This window comes from Filicampus tigris, chromosome 9, assembly GCF_054856515.1.
Source record: "Filicampus tigris isolate MCC_2025a chromosome 9, RoL_Ftig_1.0, whole genome shotgun sequence".
NCBI classification, from domain to species: domain Eukaryota; kingdom Metazoa; phylum Chordata; class Actinopteri; order Syngnathiformes; family Syngnathidae; genus Filicampus; species Filicampus tigris.
Genome location: NC_141225.1, coordinates 19,613,714 through 19,635,299, shown reverse-complemented (window position 1 = coordinate 19,635,299; position 21,586 = coordinate 19,613,714). Strand labels below are relative to the sequence as shown.

The 21,586-nt window shown below is 42.1% G+C and overlaps 1 protein-coding gene across 3 annotated transcripts in view; it reads right to left on the bottom strand.

Annotated features, from left to right (window-relative positions):
• mtss1 (MTSS I-BAR domain containing 1) overlaps positions 1–21,586 on the bottom strand; it is a 32,435-nt gene that overhangs the window by 9,327 nt on the left and 1,522 nt on the right. For all 3 annotated transcript variants that reach the window (XM_086041223.1, XM_086041224.1, XM_086041226.1), the window contains exons 2-6: positions 11,458–11,519; positions 9,324–9,397; positions 3,849–3,933; positions 3,026–3,117; positions 2,869–2,943 (exon numbers count right to left, since the gene is read on the bottom strand). In XM_086041223.1, coding sequence (XP_085897349.1) covers positions 2,869–2,943; positions 3,026–3,117; positions 3,849–3,933; positions 9,324–9,397; positions 11,458–11,519 — 388 coding nt within the window. The remainder of the gene's footprint in view (positions 1–2,868; positions 2,944–3,025; positions 3,118–3,848; positions 3,934–9,323; positions 9,398–11,457; positions 11,520–21,586) is intronic.

Sequence of the window (21,586 nt, the reverse complement as noted above, 5' to 3'; positions counted from 1 at the left end):
AAGAGCAGCAACGTGCAGACTATGGAATATAATACAACACTGTGGAGAACAAAGCTCATCTGTATTTATTTGAGGGCCACAGTTAAAATCATTTTCATGCAAGGAGACTGAGGGCAACAGAGACCTCCACAATTTAGGAGTGGCAGGATCAACATGGGCGTGCTGCTCACAACTTAACCACGTTGAGAATGACTAGCGACAAATGCTGGTCGAAGAACGGCATGCCATGCCGCAGCAGTCTGTGGCCACAACGAGGAGAACGTGCGACCGCGGCTCCAGATTTGCGAATGAATATACCGTTAGATTGTCAAAATGTGTTATTTATTCAAACTTCAATCATTCAATCCACCAAACAATAGTCAACGTAAAATAAGCAGTTTGGCATGAGCCGAGAAGATTTTTCACCAAACATAGAGAAGATTTTTCACCAAACTCAAATGTCCTAGTTAAATGAAGTGTTCAGGGGAGGGGAAAAAAATGGATGTCCACAAACCAGCGGGTGACGCCGCTGTGGCTCAGTGCACTTCTTTTAAATTGTCTGTGCCTTAACCTCGAGGCGCCGTACTTGGCTAAATGACTGTTTGGTGTCACTTTAATTAAATGCAAAACGTTTGTTTAGCTAAACTCCAATGCTCCCCAACAGAAGGAATTGTCTATGGGATATTCCCTCTGGAACAAAACAATGGCGAACAACAACAAGTCAATGACAGCTCAGAGTTATTCTTTGCACATGGATGTTTTTCACTCTCTCATTTCACTTAATTTCAGATTACACGATGAACGTCTCACATCATTATAGAAAAGCATATAAGCACAGTGACCACCACCTCTAAAGCTCCCTCGACTCCTCCCATCATCTGCCTCTTGCTACGAGCAACTTGAGACGCTATCTGAAGTGGTCGCGCACCACATAATGATACAGCGTGTTGACACATACACACACTCACACACACACACGTACGGAAACGTGGAACGATCCGTAATTATATTTTACCCAAGCCGATCATGAATGAACTGAAGTGAACTGAGGCACCAAGGGAAACAAATCGACGTGCAAAACGGCGCTTAGCGACATGGACGCCCAAGCAAAAACGTTGCAAAAACAAGAAAAACAAGGCTCAGATGACCGGTAGTGGCTAGTAATGAAGTACAAATCTCTACTACTAATTATTCTACTAATTACTCTCCTTAAAATCCCTGTAAAGTGAAAAGAAACACCTTCTCAATTTGAGAGGAGAGTGTGAACTGTGTCAAATTTGAATGATGAAAAGAACTGACAAGTATATATAAATCAAGCTTTAAAAATCATCACGAAAAATGAAGCCACGGTTTCCACTCTCAAATGGGGGGGTGTCCACTGAATGCGCTGAAACCACCACACCCTACTCAACTGTCAATCAAATACCACTGCAATGACCTGAAAAAATTGATGCGACTTCATCTAGCATATTCCTTATACCTACGCATAATTACATGTTTGAGACACAAAATATATCTGCTGAAAGCCAATGGTTAGAATGCAAAGTACATCCCGCCAGGTCATGGCAGGGCTTTTCCATGCTATGACAACCAGGCACTCTAAAGCAGCCCCAGCACCACAAAGCTCCGGTCCTGTCAAGTCGGAGTTTTTATTTTAAAAATTCCCCCATCGCTCTTCTGCCAATCTCTGCATTACATGTGCGCACTTGCGGCTGTTAACAAGGTTTTCTAAAGCAGCCATGAAGAGACATGGCTATCCAGATAGCGAACTACAGTTAGCAATTACTGTATGTCGGATCACCAATGATGCAAACAAAAGTGCAAAGGTTCTTCTGCAGTGGGGCACCCTGCATCTTCTAGGTTGGGTCACTGTGCCTTTTTTTAACCACACCCCCACCGAAAAAAAATCTGGAACGCTGAAAAACAGTAACACTTTTTGGCCAAAATTGAGTACTACACAATTAGCAGTTCACTTTAGAGGGTCTTTCAGTCTAGTAGCTGAATCAGTACAATGATTTTAGCAGCATTTTAAACACAAGTACTTCTACTCTACTGATGTATGGGATTCAGTAAATATACAAATATAAAGCAACTGGATTATTATTTAAATAAGGTGTCGGGGAATCTCCATTTCCAGTCCTATCGATCAAACCCTCTGGTGGACCATTGGTTGCCCAACCCTGCATTAAAATCCCCTGAAGCCATCGGCCAATGCTTAGTGTTTCTCACATTCAATATGACTAATGTTCAATATGACTAATGAATGAATGTCAGTCAAATGGGAGAACAAAGCAAAAAAAATTTAAAAAAACAAGCCCAGAGATATAAAAAACACTCAAGTGAGGTTTACCCTGGGAGGGTCTAAAGTGTCACTCATCGGGTATGTGATGTGTTTACAAACTGAGTGTGTGCTTCAACTTGTGTTCGGGCGTTGCCCCTTTCCTCCGATCGTAAAATGCCGTAGGCAGTCTTACTTGCTGCCAAGTGGTAATCTCTGGTCTTGGGCATTGTGTGACCAGGTGTTGCCATGGTGCCCGCTGGGTGTGTCAAGGGAGTCTCTTTAACTGCAGAAATTTAGCAAAACTAGTGAAGAAAAACCCACTTTATCGACTGACCCTGTACCAGATCAGGCCCTGCCTTTTGAAGACACACACATTCAAAGTCACAGTTATCGTGTGGAACAACAAATAACCTCACCTTACATGAACAATTTGTTGAATGACGTTTAAAAAAAAAAAAAAAAATTATATATATTTATACACACACACACACACACATATATATACACACACACACACACATATACATACACACACATCCAGCATAAGAATGAGTATCACTTTTCTATAGACACCTCAAGATGTCGCACAAGCTATGCCTCCATCTTACCTTTCTTCACCTTCTTCTGCAGTTTGACAGTATCGGACGACTTTTTCTTGATATCAGCCCTCGCCCTTTTATACTCTGAGCCAAGAAAAAAAAAAACTGATATGAAGGAGGTGTTGCAGAGTGGTGTTGGCACATCTTACGTGGCCAGCTGGCAAACCTTTGGCGTGATCTTTGTCCAGCTGACTGGCTGCTTTTCTCCACTCCTCCATCTTCAACTCTAACGGTGTAATGAGACTTTCCGAGAGCGCTCTGCGTAAGGTTGAAATAAATGGAAATGCTATTAATCCATTCCAAACCCCTCCCCCAAATTTTTTGGGGGGGGGGGGTTATATATATATTTTTATAAATACAAGAGATGTATTGTAAAATCTAAATATAAAAACAATGAAAAATATAATGTAAACAAATACGTTGAGCCACACATAACGGGATACATTCATTCATGGCACAGCAGCAGACTTTATCGGTCTTCCCAAAAACTTCAGCTTCTTAGCAGCACAATCACTTTTCACTTCCTTGGGAGACGTACTGAGGTGGCTCATTTATGGCAAAAATCTAAGAAAACTGAAATATGTGACACGGGGAGCGAATTATGTTTACACTGTGCAAGAGAAAGCACAAGTGAGTGAACCGCAATATTTTCCGAAAACATTTGTTGAACTGAGTTTACACTTAAATTGCCCCAAGAGCAGTGGTGGGATTTGAGACACTTAAGTTGAAGTACCACCGCACTTTTAAGTTGCGCAGAAAAGCTTTGGGGCTGCGGCCCTCGCACACTGTACTGTACGTAGGTCATCTTATGACTAAAGCTAGACTTTTAACAATAACAAATACAAGCAGCCTCTTGATCTGAGCATACGTCAGCTCGGAGTAATCTCGGGCTGGCGTTCCTTCTCTGAGATAAAAGGTGTCATCCTCTTTCCCCCTTTGGGTACATAAATACATCACACGCCGCCTGCTACTGGGTGTGTGTGTCTTACGTGGTGAAAAGTTTGAGTTTGGACTCAATGCTGCGGTGTCTCATACACATCCTGGTTAGCGCTGATCCAATCTCCTTGGTAGCACCTGCAAAACAAAAAACATTTTTTAAATGTACCATTTACTTGTCATCTTTTCAAAAATAAATATTTTTAAAAAATCTGTTTATACCGAACAGAAGTTTCCAAAAAAACAAGCCGAACCGAAATGTGATTTAGCGTAGTTACACCCCTAATAATTAGCAAATGCGGCTAATTAATTGGTTCAGTGAGTCACGAGCAACTCAAGTGCGGAGCAGCCATTACGTTTTCTGGGTAACAGGGGAAGATTGCAACAGCGTCTTAGCAGGATTAACTCAAGTGATTTATGCACAACTCCAAGCAATAAATTAATGGGAAACATACAGCATACTGGCATGTCATCTTTCATGAAGTCATAACGAAATGGCACAGAGTCATTAGACCAAATAGGCAAGTTTGAATAATGAAAGAACATGGAACGAAATTGCTAACTCATGGATGGAGTCATGTAAGATTTAGAGGGGGGGGGAAATGAGAGAGGCACACCTGAAGCAAATGAAAACATTCATGCAAAGGCACCAGCAAAAAAACAGTAAGTGATGCAAGCCAACGTAGCACAACTTCTCGCATTTGTCTTCATAACCTCTTTCTGGCCAACCATACACAAAGCCTGGGTACTAAGTGTGACTAGGAGTGTTTGCTTTATTTGCCTTTGTCTACTTGTTGCACCCGGGCCATCAAAATGTCTGGCGCCACGCAACGTTTTGTGAGCGCGTTTGAATCCCGCCTGGTACACAGAACCCATTTTCCGCTCGAGGCACTCCAAACAAGGCCAGCGTTTGATCATGGGACGGCAATATGGAGAGCTGTAAAAGGAGGCGTGTTCACAGGTTGTTTCCCGCATGTTCTTGCCAATGGGGAGCCATGCTGGAGGGTTATTTCGGCTGCGTTCGGACTGCAGGCACATCCGATTGCCTGCACTGCCTCCCCTCGCCCAGAATCACAACGGAACAGCCCATCCGTTCATCACCCTCCATGATGGACAAACACTGGTCTGCTTAATGCAACTGCATGGAAACGTGAAAGGAAAATAAGCTGCGCTCGTCATTTACAATTTCCCTCCTGAGAGGGAAAGACAGAGGACAAACTGTTCAGCCGCTTCACCGAAGCCACATTTTTCCGGCCTCGCTCTCCCAGCGCTTATAATGCGACTCATTCAACAGCAGCTTGTCCAGGTGTGTGTGATGTGAAAACTGTGTAACCTTGGCAATGCATGGCGCAACTCACTGAGTGGTCACCGCGACAACAGTCTGAGTTTGAAAGCGCGACAACAACAGAACGCAACACCTCATCAATCTTTCTGTCTGCTTGTATTGATCCACTTATTGATTCATTGACCAGCTTGTCAGGATGAGGCAAACGCCATCCTCCAGCCTCTGACCTTTGGAAACTTCCATAATGGCCCCTTGTGGGGCAAGCGTGCGCGTGCTTTAAAAAAAAGAAAAGAAGAAGAAGAAAAAAAAAAAAAAAAAGAAATAAAGCCCCATGATGCCGAAGACGTCAACTGTTCTGGGCTGCCATGGTGATGAGTCACGCGGGAGCACCACAGAAGGAGGAAGGGCCCTTTTTCTTTTTTTTTTTAAAATCAGCTGATGTCAACGCTTATGAAATCTAGTGCATTTTGTTTTGCAATCTAGTGCTTTTTGTTGTCTGCCATCTTCCCATACCAATCATTTTTGTCTTGACAAACCCTCGAAAGCCCAATCACGTTGTGGCTGCTGTACGACAAGTTGATTCCGAGCCCATTTGAATATGCTGTATCCAATCAGATTCTGGATTATAAAGTCAATTTTGGGGATGGCAGTGGAAGTTGAGGAGGGCAGGGGGTATCTGGGGATTCTGGTCAAATTCCGGTTTGACGACCAAATTATTTGCGTTTGTGGTTTGCTATTCATCAAAGCATTTTTTTGCTCACCTTTTCACAGAATCTCTGCACACAACAAAAACAAATAAACGCCTGATCATCTCCTATGACTCTGATGCCAGCCATTTTCTAAAAAATTCTGATGACGTTAGGAGTAATTGAATTCTGTCTCGTCAAGAGTCTGATATCATCAAACATGCCAGAAAAAGACACACACACGCACACAAGAATGCCAGAGACACACATGACATCATCCGACGGGAAACAGACACGGCGACGCCTTGCGGCTTCAATTTGTGGCCACCGATCGATTGTCAATCAATAATGACCTGACACAATGGGACACTGGCTCACACTATGTGCACATAGAGAAAGCAAGAATGGAATACAAGAATACAACATGAAATAGATGGTAAAATCACAAGAGTAGTAAACTGCAATCAGCATGGGCCCGTGCACCACAAAATCCTTAACCTGATTGTCAAATAGGGCAGAAGCTATCGAATATTCTCAGAATTGAGCATTGTATCAATTATTGCAGTATTCGGATAAAACCGTATTTTTGCATTATTTAACATGATAACGTACATGTGAGGTGCCGATTCTTTTCATCTAGCATCTGTGATTTTTGAGTATGGCTTTAAAAGACGGGGCCTAGCCTGGTGAGTGATATGGGTGTCAGCAAATAAGGATGTAGTGTTGGCAAGGTGTTAGTCTGGGTGTGTAACTAGTCTGCGTGAGTTGCGGCCTTCGGCAGCTCGTAATATGATATCATTACATTCTCGTTATACCGTTTGTTCAATAAAGCTATTGAAAGTGCACCGCGGGGGGAGGAGCTAATTTTTCTAACATTCTACCTTGCTATTGAGTGAGTTTGGAAAGGAAATAAAGCGAGTTGGAAAGGAAATAAAGCGAGTTTGAAAGGAAATAAAGCGAAGGAAAGTTTTGGGGGTGGCTGTGTTCGGGAATCCTTAAAATACATTTCACCAGGATATGTAGTTTGTGCTTGCAAAAAAATGGTGAGTTTTCAGGCATGGTAAGCCCACCCCAAAAAAGATGGCTCAATAATAAACGCAATAAAAGCAATTCCAAGAGGGCCCTAATTATAAGCTGATGCAGAAAAATTAGAACATGGCCATTACCATGGCAACTACCCACAAAACACACACGCATATGCACACACATCTGACCTGTTCTGAATCTCAAATCTGCACGCACAAATAGCTCCCTGCAGGTGTTAGGAGGGTAAGAAAGGAACAAAACAATTAAGTGCTGGGCATGTGTGTGTGTGTGTAAGAATGTGGCAGTGGATGGACCATCTCAGGACACACCAAACTGGAAAGTGCATTTAAACGCTGTCAAACCTGGAAGCAAATTGATGTATGACTTGAAATCCACTTGAGACGGTCAAAAACGTCACAAACTATAAACACGTTGCATTCTTGGGCTAAAATATTCTCCTGATGTCCCCTGGCTTGCTTCAGTCGGCATCATCATCACCATCTTCATCACATCACGACAGTCTTGTGGTGCAGTTAAATGCTATCTTGGTTAAATAGTTGTAAACAATTCAATCCATTCACAATAGCCAGTCAAATCATGTTATACACGTCACACGTTGGCTTCGTGGGCCACAGAAAAGTCTGTAATAGTTGTCAGACAGTGTTAACTTGTGCCCGTGTTCAAAATCAGCTGTTGCGGTGCTTTTGGACAAACACACTCGTATAAAGCAGCTGATGAGCTAAAGTAGTGGCCAACAGAACCGAGGAGGCGGCGGCAGCTGTCTAAACACACACACACACACACACACAGACACACACACACAGGTGGGGGAATGTGCTCGGTCAACATGTACGCACGCGTGAAGGCCCCCCATTATCTCAGCTAACACTTAGCTAACAGCTAACAGATGGTGGCTTTTCTATTTGTGAGCGGCGCTAAAGCAGATCAGTCATCGGGCCGCGATTCCCTCCGCTGGTCGCGATCGCCTTCATGGCAAATATTTAGACAGTTGAAAGGACGGTGACGCAAGTTTGAGGATGTGCTATTTAATAAGTTTAATTTTAATAAGTCCACATTTTGGGGGAAAATGAACACCCATTTATGTTGACGGTTCACTGTGTGTTACAGTTGGCAATTTGTTTTGAACGGAAGGTAATATAGGGAAAATTTTAAGTGTCCTAACTGAAATTCTGGCTGTTACAGTCAACGAATTGTAACAGATAGAATAACTTATGAACAAAAGATCATAATGTGTAAGATTTAACTTACACCCGGCAAATCATAAGCCACGCATGTATATCTAAGTGTCTCAGTGTGACATGGATTCTGTCCAGACCTGTTTTCTGGCTGTCTTGGCTGTCGGAAAAAACGTTTGAATTAAATGTTTCTCATGTCATCGAGTTTTCTTATTTGTACAAGAAAATATACAACAACATGTGAAGTTAAAGAAGGAATCATCAAAACAAAGCATATATTTTTTTTAACAGTATGTCAGCATTTTGTTTAAGTTCATTTTTATTGTGCTCGATTGATCCGTGAGCATGTGCTCAAGACGTGTCTTCAGAGAAGCTCTTGGCCAGCCAGTGATGATGCGTGTTGTGCAATGTGACCCGTGCAAGTGCCTCAAGTCAGTGTTTTCACATGAGTGCTTCTCTTAAATAAAAAAATAAAAAAATAAAAAGACTCCTTTGTTGTCTGCTCGCATCATGATTAGGAGTGACAAGCCTTTAAAACGCCATGAAAGAAGTTAGGCTACCCTCTACAAACATGTTCAAAAAACACAATATCTGTGTTTTTGTTTTCTGTCCACATCTTGTCTGTGAAACTCAGGTTTGTAAACCGCTGTAATGACTAAACAAATCCCTGTAGATGGGATCGTTGTCTGGCTTTGGATAGGAGGAAAAAAAAAAAGGGGGGCTGGGGGGGGATCTCAGCTTGTCATGTTGAGGGAGAGAAATGGCAACGCATTGGAAGTTAGACATGTTTAGGGCACCTAACCCTTGAATGTATGTACTTTGTATGCATGGTACAAAAAGAATGGGTTATTTTTTTGTTTGAAGCCATGCAACGGCGAGGCACTGTTGATAAATTGTTAGGTGTCGTCTGGATCACATGATGTCAGAATGTCAGCGGTATGATGAAGGCAAATGTAATTTGCCACATTTTTTGTGAGCAGTCTATGTGGGATGCCATCGCATTGCATTTGGGGGTGCGAAAACAACATTTTTCTACATAGGAATCTTGTCTGCCAAACAAGTGTTTACTCTTTTTTTTTTTTTTTAAACAGGCATGACAGAGCAGGCCTGCTGTTGCTGCTTCCTTGGAGGGGAGCGGCCATAATTCGCTCCCCTGGCACTCCTGCTCCCACATGCTGGATTTCAACTTAATACCAACTGGTCTTACATAATCACAGCAACCGTCTTAAGACGACAGTTCAGAGCTCCCCTGTGCGTAGCGAAATAATCAACACATTGTGCTGGGGAGAAGGCCTTTCTGGTTGCTGGATGGATTGCAGTAGTGTTTGTGCTTACCTCTGGAGCTCATCGCCATGTCTGCTACCTTCTGAAAAGCATCGAGGAAGGCGCCTGTCACCAGGATGGTGGTCCTGAATAGTGTGACAGACAACACATGTTTAACGTGTTAAAAAAAAACAAAAACACACACACACACACACACAAGTATTTAAGTGCTTTCTTCTGAACGAAAGTGACAGCAATTAGGCGCCGGAATGAGGCGGAGCAAAAAACAATTATCTACTTCAGCTCTTTCTACCATACAGTGGAATCTCTGAGATGGCACCGAAATGTAATAATATCATTTGCAAATACAGAAAATATCAACACACATTTTTTTTTTTTGTTACCGTAAATGTAAAAAATAACTAAATGCAGTTGTAACAAGTCATAACTTTGGATATGAAGTGCTATTTATATAGCATTTTTTATTTTCACCCAGGTGTAAAAAAGAAGTCGGTCACAGTTTGCACAAAAAAAGAGTGATGTCATTTCAAATGAGTTGAGTGCGCTGCCAAAAGCAAAAGCATACCGCTTGGAGGCTGAGCTGCACTGTGTTTGCTCACAGAGTAGTCTATACCGGTAGTTAGAGGACTAAGTCACTGACTGTGTCACCTGTGTCCGTAACGCTAACTGGTATTTACTAGTTTGCGCATATCCGTACCTTGACTAGACACGCAGCTCAGCTCCGCCACAGTCAACACTCATTTGCTCCACAGCAAACAAAAATACAAAAGTGACTCAAACAAGGACGCCAACATCAGCCACCCGCCAACATCAGCCTGACCCGCTCACTCTGTGAATCAGTTATTGGACGCCTGACTGCTAAAAGCCACATGAGAGACCCTCAAAGGCCAGTTCGGCAGTGCAACTGGAAACCCTCTGAAGCCACATCATTATCATCAATGGACCTATTGTCTGCAATGTGTGTGTGTGCATTCTATTACCAGGCTAGACTATGAATGCTACGCTAGTAGCGCTCCAAGAGCACACACATAGCCATTACTCTTGTAAACCTAACCAACAAGATCAGATGACACGTTGTGTGAGTGCCTGTGTGTGCATGCATGAATTCGTCTTTTATGTAAAGCCGAGTGAAGTTGCAAAATGGATACCTGAGTTGCTGTCTGTTTCACTGCAGTGTAACCAGTTGGGGAAGGGTCATACCAATATTCCCAAGATATTAAATGGTAAACAACAAAATGTGGCAACGCGGCATTGTAGTGGTTAGCACGCCTGCCTCACAGTTCTGGGTTTGAATCTCGCCACTGACCATTTAACCCATTAAAGCCTGAAGCGCCTGGCTCAACAGCTTCCCAAAACCTCAGGTCGTCTTTGGAATGCCCTTGAAAACCTGAAGTTTTCCCAGAAATTTAACACCTGCAAAATAATTAATATCTCAGCCCCTGTAGCAGACAGAAACATAATTCCAAAAGATTTTGAGATCTTAAGACATGTGGCTTGCACACAGGCCCGAGTTTATTCATCTTTACCGTTTCAATCGAAGGTATAAAAATAAAGTGTCAGTGTAAGAGAAGCACTATTTTTAATTTTAAAAATCGAGTGGTAATTACCATCCTTTATCTTGTTACAAAGACGTCGATATTGTCATTGTCTACAAACATGTATCTTAACCATGTATCACGTTCGACTGGCTCTACTGGTTCAACGTCAACAAGCGCATCGTCTATATCACTGCCGTTACTCATTTCAAAGCTCCCGCGATCGATGGCGTCCGCCATTATGACTCGAAAGAATTCCAGAACGTCACGTGTATATTCTGATGCATTTCATTGGTTAAGAGAACAAAAATTTGATTAAAAAAAAAAGAAGAGAAAATGTTGTATATGCTCTCCAGGTTTTAAGGGTAGAAAGACGGTTATGCACTCCCATCCTTAATGGGTTAAGACATAAAAGACAGAAATTGTCCGTACGTGTGAACGCGAGACTGATTGCATGTGCCCTGTGATTGGCTGGCGACCAATCAAGAATGTAGCCTTCTTCGAGCGCAATAAAAAAATGGATGAATGGGTCTGAAAATTATTATTAATTTATTACAAATAATGTATGTTGGTTGATCTAGTTATGCCAGCGAGGTACAGTGATCGGTCAATATTACTAAAAATCGCGGGTGCGTTGCTCCAAGTCTTACCTGAGCTGTGACTGAAGTTTGACTCCTTTACTGACAAAGTCCTCCCACGTGGGATAACTGGCCTGCAGAAAAATAGAACAGCGGTGTTTACACTCATTTCTGTGATCACCAACTTCATTTCAAACCAAATTATACCAACCAACAACATAACAATAAACAAAACACACATGAACTGACAAACTTGGCTTGAAATGGGGATGGAGTGAGCAGAGTTTAACCGGTTCCTCCTGTGCCAAATAAAAACACAACACAATGAACCATTAACCTGCAACTACAAATGTAACTATCGTAGAATGGCACCTGGCCAATAATTAAGCAATTCTACAACTACAATTGTGCTGTTTAAAAAAAATGAGTGAGTTTTTCCAGCAAAAGCTGGGACAGTTTCCAAAAAAAAGGCATATTGGTGATTAGCAACCCACGAATTTGCAGTTGATTACTTTCTTGTAGAACGTGGAAGGCATGTGGAGAGATATTTGGCATTTTTAATAATGGCTCATACAGGTCACACTGATGCGGATCAGTTGCTATTATGCTCGTAAAGGAGCGGCGCATATGACCTTGGTGGTGGGTGAGTGAAAAAAAAAAAACGTGTGACATTGCATGTGGGGAGGTTGAGCGTGAGAACAGAGGCGCTTTCAGGGCATTACAAATGCAGCCAGAGAGGATTAATACACTCAACGGGCATGGAGCCGAAATTTTCATCATCACATAATCTGGAGTTTTGATGACTAATCAACAATGCACAATTTTGTCGGTGTTGACAAAAAAATAAAGTTAACACGTGATGAAGGGCACAGTAAGGTCAAGAGTCCTTTGTGAGATCTGTGTTTGTCAAAGACAGAGACCGGCCATGAATGGGGGGGGGGGGGGGAATACAAGAGTAATTGACACCCCCTAAAAATATTTAGAACCGCCTAGATTCATAGTTGAAACCTTATATATGACAACTTTGCTCCCATTTTGTTTTGGGATCATAGCTTTGGGTATATTTACTTGAAACAATCAATATTGGGAATTTTTTTTTCTTCAAAACCCTCACAAATAGACTTATTTAGGGTTATCGAAAAAAGAGCAGACACGGTTAGGAACTAGCGACGTGTCCTTCACGGGCCACAAACTCGTTTTGACTGATGATGTAATCCAAGGCAGCTTTGCAGTTCGCACTGCAGGAGCTGAACACAGCAGCTGCTCAGCCAGAACTCGACTGCCTGCAACCCGTCTGACCTCTGCTGATGCTGAGTCTCGGCTGGCCGGTGAGAAGATGAAACGCAGTTAACCCTTTCACGCTGCGCGTTAGCCTCTTAGCTGCGCGCCCAGTACTGAAGTCTTTTAGCTGATACGCTGCTTCACCGCCAGCCACAACAGTGGAGTCAAAATCTTTTGCTCTCTAAGGTATGTATTAGTTTATCACTAGTTTGCTTGTTGGCGAGTGTCTTTCAAGTGTTCTTCACGCAGGGAGACCACAAAATGGCTGCATGAGAGCAGAAAAAAAAAAAAAATTGGACCTTTTACACCAGCCAAACGGGACACATAAAATAAAAGGTCTAAAAGGAGCCATTCCGTATCTGTGGCATTTGGAGAAAAAAAACGCAGACTTTCAAAGGCTCAAAGCCACTTTGACACTGGGCTGGACGATTAATCCAATTTTAATTGCAATTTGTATTTTAGCTTCTCATGATCATAGAAAACATTACAAGTGAAGAAAACAGATTTTAACGGGTGCACAGCACAGTGCGTGCTCAAGTTTGTGCTTACAGTAGATTTGTTGCCCATGCCTTTCACAATTGCTTCCAACGCATCAAGACAGGAAAATGGAGTCACTTTTGTCCCATTTTTCTTCCAGCCCCTTGCGATTGCCGTCATCCCATCTCTGATACTACTTCCGATGGCGTTTCTGGTCGAATTCACCAGCCCCATTCTGTGTCTGTGCCGTTTTTAAAAAGAATGCAGATAAATGCAAACTTTTACATGTTTAGAACATTTAAGTCTAAGAGTCGGCTTTTATTCGCCCCTGCCTCTCAAACACAAACCCATAAAGTTCGCTTTTGTGTGACGATCGCCAATGACCTATAAAAATACTCGTCCGAAAGTGATGAGTGCTGTCAACCCGACCAGGCATGAGAAGCGAGTCACGGGTGTTAAACTTTACACCCCAGTCCTGACTTTCCGCTTCTCCCTTTCACACACTCTGATGCAAAGCAATCTATTGAGAAATCAAGAAAATTCCCATCTACAGCTACACAGTGGACGAAGCGAGCCCATTCATCAGCGTGGCCAAATATTGCACGTACGATGTGATTTAGCAATAGATGGACATGTTGGGCAGGCACGCGCTGAACAAGATCACTTGATTGTCATAACTCAAAAAAATGCTGTCCATCAAACTGCATAGCAGCAGCAGAACACCTTGACGTCCACAATGCCAAATTTGACACTGGACTTGCTTGCTGACAAATTTGATGAAGCAGTCAGAGAATGACTCTTAAACGAATCATTGACTTACTTCGAGGGCAAGCCGCTTCCCTTGCGACTTCTCGCCTAAACTTCACATTCTACCCGAGTTTGTCGTGACCGCCAGGAATGTTAACAGTGCTTTGCCAATAGTGCAGCGGTGGGCAAGGCCTGTGCAGCGCTAACTGTGTGAGAACTCATGTCGTAGGCATGCTACAGAGCAAGGGCGTCAAACCAAATGGTAGTTATGAGTGCTTTTATGACTGTGAAAACCACAGCAATGTATCGTCATCTCATCATATTATTCCATATACACAATCAGAACTGACATTTTTCAGTATCCAACTATTGTCCGATTTGCGTTAAGAAAGGATTTAGTGTCGGTATTTGCTTGTGAAAACAGATAAAGAGAAGAAAAAATGCAATTTCAGTACAGATTTCTGCCAAAATCACAGCACAACAATTATCAAGTAAAATGTCTACCAAAGTACTTGGTTTCAAACATGTCCGATTCTGCGCATTAACCTAACAAAAACAAAGTGCTGTGATGTTCTACTTCAGTCCTGAAGGTGGCAGTAACTCCAACAGCCCAACAAACGTCCACTATCTCGGGGCGTGCAGTACATGTGGTATAAACTTGGCCAACGGTAGATTTGGGTTCTAGCTGCCTCCGTGTGAAAAATGGCTGAAAAAAAAAAGACTGAAAAAAAAAAAAAAAAAAAACATGCATCCATGTCGAACAGTCATCCATTCTCCCTGCTTTCTTATTATCATCTTCTGGAAAATTGATACATTGTAAGTTGGTAATGGTCCACTAAACTCCTTTCACACCCAATAATCTTACTACAACTTGCCTGTGATTAACTTCTATAGGCTAAAATGAGCCCGTGACCCTGACCAGTATAAACAGCACATGAAATGGGGGGGGGGGGGTAGTTGCTTTTGAACGCAGACTGCCAATACCGATCCCCCCTCGCATATGCCAATGTAAAAGTGTATGCGGTGCACACGAGCTAAGCTATAAACAGTTCTGCGTGCAGAGGGCATACGCAGAGCTGTTATCCAATCAGTCGAGCCGGTTTAGTATTAATGACTTCAGTCATGGTGTGTAGTCACCTGCCGCCGGCCTCCAATCCAACCTCCTTAATCTCTGTTTACTCTAGTGACCGACGACAGAGGAGACGACTGAGGGAAGACTTGAGGCGACATCCAAAGTGATTGGCGGAAGAAAGCTCTCATTTAGTTGTCAGGAAATGGACAACCTGCTCGGCTGTTCTGAATGACCGGCGGCTCTGTGGCACTTATTTCCACCGAGCTCCATGGGGAGTTCCAGCTGCTAAGAGAAGAGGAACCCTGCACTAAATTTAGAAGTAACCACAGTCTTGTTGTTTCTGACACACTGTCGGAAAAATTGCTGAGAGCCTTCTCGCATTTTCAGTGAGGGAAGATGGGGGATGGCCAGGAAGAGTGAGAAGCCTCTTGGATCAGAGCAGTAGCAGAAGACTCAAAACGAATCCGCCCGCGCTTTTTAGGCAGAAGCCGGCAAAGCGGAATACTGCCGCTGTGTTGGCTTTCACGCTGCAGCACGGCTTCTCACTACTAAAGTAATTAGATGAAAGGTTGACATCAACATCTGCTGTGACGTCGAACATACTCGTCGGAAGGCGACAATTGCTTTCAGCACAACAGGAATTTGTGTTCACAACCATGGGTTCCCCATTGCGCAATACTCTTCCACAGAGGCGACATTCCAACTGTGGCACTAATTTCAAAGGCAGAAACTAGCTGTGTTGATTTTGTATCTGTGTAATTGCCATTTAAACAGAAAAATGACATGGAATTCAAAATGCTCCCCAAAGGCTGAATAAACTTTCAGCTAATTCGGGATTAGCCCTGAAACGGGTCCTTGAGTAATTGGAGTACCTCGCTAAAAAAAAAAAAAAAAAAAAAAATGCTTCAGGCATTTTTTTCTGTTACGAGTACCTGCTTATCTACATGTATACTGTCAGGAAGTAGTAGTCAAGCTAACCGCAGCAACAACTTTTTACGCTGTGCATCACGCCGCCAACGCGGTTAGAAGGCGAACTTCAAAATAAACTTTACCTATGGAATTAACGCCTTCGAGCGCTTTTATTTTGACGTTATTCCCGGGAACGTGTCGCAATTTAACGGCAGACTTGACATTTCTTCCAGACTGTGTTTGGGGTGTTGATTGCCTTCATAAACTTGCTACCAACAACAACAACACAATGTTGTCCTGAAATAATGTTCAATGATTAATTAAGGGTTAAAAAAAACAAAACGACTTAATTACGCTGACATTGTATTGTATGGCGCCTGTTGCCAGTGTTTAGCACTAGAAGCGCTAACAGCATTAGCAGAGTTTAAGTTAACTCATTTGATGCCAAAACGTATAAATACGTTTGCAGAATCGTTGTTTAAACTATAGTAAAGGTCTTTGCGCAGTAAGTATAAAGGCTTTGGGAATGCTTTCAGAATGAAAAATCACCACTAGATGGCAGAAGTGGCCAGATTTTCACAATGGCCACGTCCACCCATGGGACGGCCCACTTTCTATATGCAGCGCATGCTCTACGGCGACGCTAAAGCCCTCTCGCTTCAACGTGAACACGCAGAGTGCGGTATTTCTCTTGCAGTAAACTGTTATTTTGCGATCAAAACGCCATTTTTTGTGTTCTTTATGGATGTCATAAAGCATTTAGTTATTTGAGGTATCACAAAGGCCAAAAAACCCCCAAAACAGCATTGAAGTTAAAGTACTGCTTGGAATGCGTCCTTTCACAAAAAGCTCTTTTTCTCAGAATCTTTCTTGGAAATTAGTATTTTCACGAAATGTATCAATGTTCAACTGTTGTTTACCAAAGAATGGTAAAGGGTAGAAACATTTTTTTCTGATGAAAGGGGGAATCAAAGCTTTCTTTTGGTAGACTCCATGTTTATATAAATACATAAATTTTCTGTAGACCTTCAAAAATGTGTTATCTAAACTTGAAAACCAGTTGATCATTCATTAAGTGGAAATGTGTTTTTTGTCTTCTTTAACCAAGCAAAAAATTACATATTTTTATTTTTAATTGAATACCCGAGTACTCAATACAATTTTCAGTAGGACATCCAAACACCAAAATATTCGATGGCTGCAGCCCTACTAGGGATTGAAGTGAAGAGGTTTACAATGTGTTCTGGTCGTTTTCTTCCATTTCCAATTACACCTCAAAGAAAATCTGAGTGGTAATGGGAAAAATTCTTGGCTAATTTCACATGGGATGGACCCTTGTGCTCAATTTGGGAGTCTGGGTTGTTTCATGTATTCCTTTCAAGTAAACGCAGCCGTATGTGTAATGTGTCACTTGAAATGTTCATGGAAAGAGACAGTGAAACAAAATGGGAGAGTGGGCAATTGGAGCTGCGGTGTAAATCCCGCCCAAAATGTTTGCATGCATGGAAGGCTCTGTCTATATCTGTACGTAGAGCATAAGTGAGCTTTTAAAAGGGTCTGGCGAGGGAGGCGACAGCAGGGGTGAGGGAAGCTGCGGCTGTTCAAACAGCAGGTTGAAGGGCTTGTTTGAGCAGCGCTGGTTGAGTCAAAGCGGGACAAAAGAAGTGAAAGCACACAGCTAGGCCGTGTCATCATCAGGTTAATGGTTTCTTCGGAGAAGGTCACGAAAAGTAAGAGGGGCACTGCAAAATGATGAGCTTGTTGTTCAAGCGGTTGGGCCACTGCTGGAATCTGGGCTTTGATGTCATCGCACGCTCATCCAGATCAGCGCCGATCATTAGGCCGAGTCCTGGTTTCACGTCACGTGGGTCTCATATCGCCATCTGATCCAATATAGCGGCTTCTACACCCAACGTGGAATCGAACCCTCATTTTAGATTTGATGGGTTTTGTGTTATTAAATAAAAATTTGTGTTATTGTCACCAGTAATTTACTCACTAAAGACCGACTCATTTCGATCGACTGAAACACGCAAGCAATTACTCCAATAGGAGCATCCAACTATCATGATAGCAAGACATGAAAAAAAAAAAAAAAAGTCATATTATGTTCATTTTCCACATGGGTAACACTTCAGAACCATAAACGTTTGAAGAACTGCAGATTCTTCCAGTTTGAGCAACAACAATGACTCAGAACTTTTTAATGATACTCAACGCACAAGTATCAATCCATCCATTTGGGTCTAAAGGTGGACTAGTCATTTCTGTGAACCATTAAAACGCCAACGCCTCCACACTCGATTGCAGAGACTTGTGAATCGATTCAAATGCACCAAGCCTCTGCCTTGAAACAGGAGTGCTGCTACAAGCACATTACGTGTGCGTGTGTGTTCATGTGTCATCGAGCCACACCCTCCATTGAGCGTCACTCATCCGTCTCGCTACCTGTTGACTCATGCCCCCCCCCCCCCCCCCCTTTTCCAATGTGCCGTGCACCCTCCTGAATGTGATCATGTCGAACATTCCGTAATACTCATCCCAAATGGAGCCGGTTGAGGAGAAACATCAAGACCGGGGGTTGTCACGAAGATCAAATAGGTTTGATTAGACTTGGTTGAGACTCTTGGTCTAACACAGTGAGAAATATGCTTGGCTGGAATTTTTGTGGAACCACAAACTTTTCTCTTTCAATGATGATGAAAGACCTGATGCGTAAATCAAGAAATGTCACTGTGGATGATACGACACACAAACAAGTTTGTGGATGCATGCTACAGATTTGGACTATCGTGACGCCCTGGGCGGAGTGTGTATGACAGACTTCAAATCAACCACATGACCAAAAAAAAAAAACAAAAAAAAAACAAGCACTCGTAACAATAAAGTGCAGGGCGTCCTTAGATTACAAAGGAGATCCAGTAATAGGTCGTAGTAGTAGAGTTTAATCACTAACTTAAACTAACACAGTCGTAAGAGAATTCATTTTCAGTAACTATCCATACAGAAAAAAACCAATTGGAAGCATCTAGAATCGCCCCATTAGTTCCGGAGCAATGGAAACGCAGGGAGGATGAAAGACTGTTCGACATGGACGCACCGTTTGTTTTTGTTTGTTTTTGTTTTTTTAACAAGCTCAGAGTTCCGGCAGCTCTGTGGTCAGCAGCTCTGAGGCAAATACAATGATGTCGTCAACGAGCAATTGGTCAGTAGTCCAAATGGATACTGTAAGCCAGATTTTTACCACATTTATGGTGTATACCACAGACCCCTAGCCCTCAGTATTTGTTGGTCATATATTAAATATATGAAGTGCTAATGAGGGTCTTCCTTCCACTCCTAGATGTGAAACACCCGTTGAATTCGCAACTGCTTTGGTCATTAAAGGCATGATAGAGAGCTTCATGGTTTTTACATCTGAATATTAACAGTGGTTAATTTGTTTTTGCGCTTGTGTGACACTTCATAATTAGCATAAAGACCCCAATGAGCTCAGCTGTGCCGGACTGATCGATAGCGATGGGGTCACGTCGCCTCCGATGAGATTTACCCCGACAGAAAGGCCGATTAATTCGACATGACTTGCCAGCGCGTGCCAACGAGGCAGAAGGCGAGCGCGACTGGCCTGCTTGGGAACAGGCCATGGACGGCAAAGGACGCCAAGCCCAATCACACACGCGCCCTCTTCCCAGTTATGTTCCAGTACACATGAGTCACGTCTCGCTCTACAAGTTCCATCAGGTGAGCAACAAATTGTTTGACATTGGCGTGAAACCCGAAGCTCCTCATTTCCTCTCCTTTGTCAGGCAGCTCTCGGATATCAAACGAGAAATTTAGCGAATAATCTGGACCTCGCTATAAAAACGGTTGAGTCATTCGAGGAGCCGCCGTTACGCAAACCTTGTCGGATTTCTCAAGACAAGAAATTTTATCTGTGTCATTATCGTGTCACAATCGAGACTGTAAAATCCTCAATCGAGACGTCACGTGCCACATTCCTCATTCGCCTTACATGACCGTGGCCCGCCCCTGCCGTTATGCACGACTTTGTTTTATAGTCGCTGCTGCACCTCCATGCACTTCCTGGCCTATCAGAAGCTCTTGAAACATTAATCCAATATCAGTCATGACTGACCATATTCATAAGCATGACTGATTAGCAACTATACAAAGAGGATTTAGTTTTGGATGGAAAAGAAATAAAAATTATACAATGGCAATGAACTTCAAATGTTACGATAAATCGCAATATAATGTTTTGAGGGGGCTGCTAAATTAAATTAAATAAAAGTTGTATTTATCCCGAGAGAAATGTAGCAAAAATATTTTAGGGGGAAAAAAAAGAAATCTAATTATTCAAGGATAAAGATGCTTTTTTTTCCAGGAAATGTTGTTATTTTCTGCGAAGAAAAAGACCCTATTTTTTTCAAGGAAAAAGTCTGGGGTTTCTGTTACAAATTAATCTGTATTTTTTAAAGATAATTTTTTTCTTAAGAAGAACCTAAGAGTTTCTGTAATAAAGCTGAATTTTAGACAATAAATGCACTTCAGAGAGAACGATCGCATTTTTCAAGAAATTATGTTGGAATATTTTTACAAAAATGAAATAATTCCTCATAAAATGTAATTTTTGTAAAACGTTGTATATCCTAAGTGAGAAATAATGTTATTTCTGGTAAGTTATATTCATTTGCTGTACGTAATAATCGTTTTTTTTTCCTTGGATTTTTTTTCCAAACAAATCTTATTTCTTCAAGTAAAAACGCACTCCTATGAGAATAGAATTGCAATAATAGGAATGGTTCAGCTGTTCTAACTCAAGCTCAAGCTCCCTTACCAACCCGGTAAAAGCCAGCCAGGACATTTTTTTACGTCGTATTCCGCAACAAAAGGCAGCTAAATGCGTGATTTTAGTATATAGTTGTGAAAGAGGCTTGCGATCCTACTTGTGAACGTGAAAAGTTGGGGTTGTGATTGCTCAATAGCGTGAAGGTTGTATTAACTCAACCGATGCCCGTCAATCACAACAAACATTTCATTAGCCTAAAAGAATAACTGGCTGTCATTTTTAACTCTGTCACAATTTAAACAACAAAAATACTTGTGCATGCACAAAAAATTGTGACTTTTTCCCCCTTTTCCGCTCTTTATGTCTGTAAAAATTCTCAGACATCCAAGTCACAGAGATTTTATCGTGGGTTGTTTTCCGAAAATTCACAAAAATGACTTTGGCGACTATGTTATTAAGGTTACAATTTGAGGAAATGAAATCTTGCTAACACGCAAATAAAGTGTTCATAATTTTATTTGCGATCTTGTAGTTCTTCACTGTGTGGTTAAACAACCCATTTTACAATTTAAAAAAAACTAACCAAAAAACAAACGTGTTTGGCTAGCCAGACAGCCTCAGCGAGAGGCACAGCTAACAAACATCAAAAGACGACTCAGCTGGTAAAAAGCTGCCTCATTACCCCCCACCCCGGTTAGCCCCTTTTACCCGATTTTCAGGTGGCCCAATTCCAGTTGGAGAACTCAATATATCCGAAGCCAAAGTCCCAACAACTTACTGTGGGTCAAATTTGTAGTTCGAGTTAATGCCTCACAAAAAACATTTAAAAAAGAAAAAACCTGCAATTTTAGATGCGAAGTGTAACATGTGTACTAGTATCCCTTTATCCTCACTAGTAAGACAATTCAGTACACTAGTACATAGAA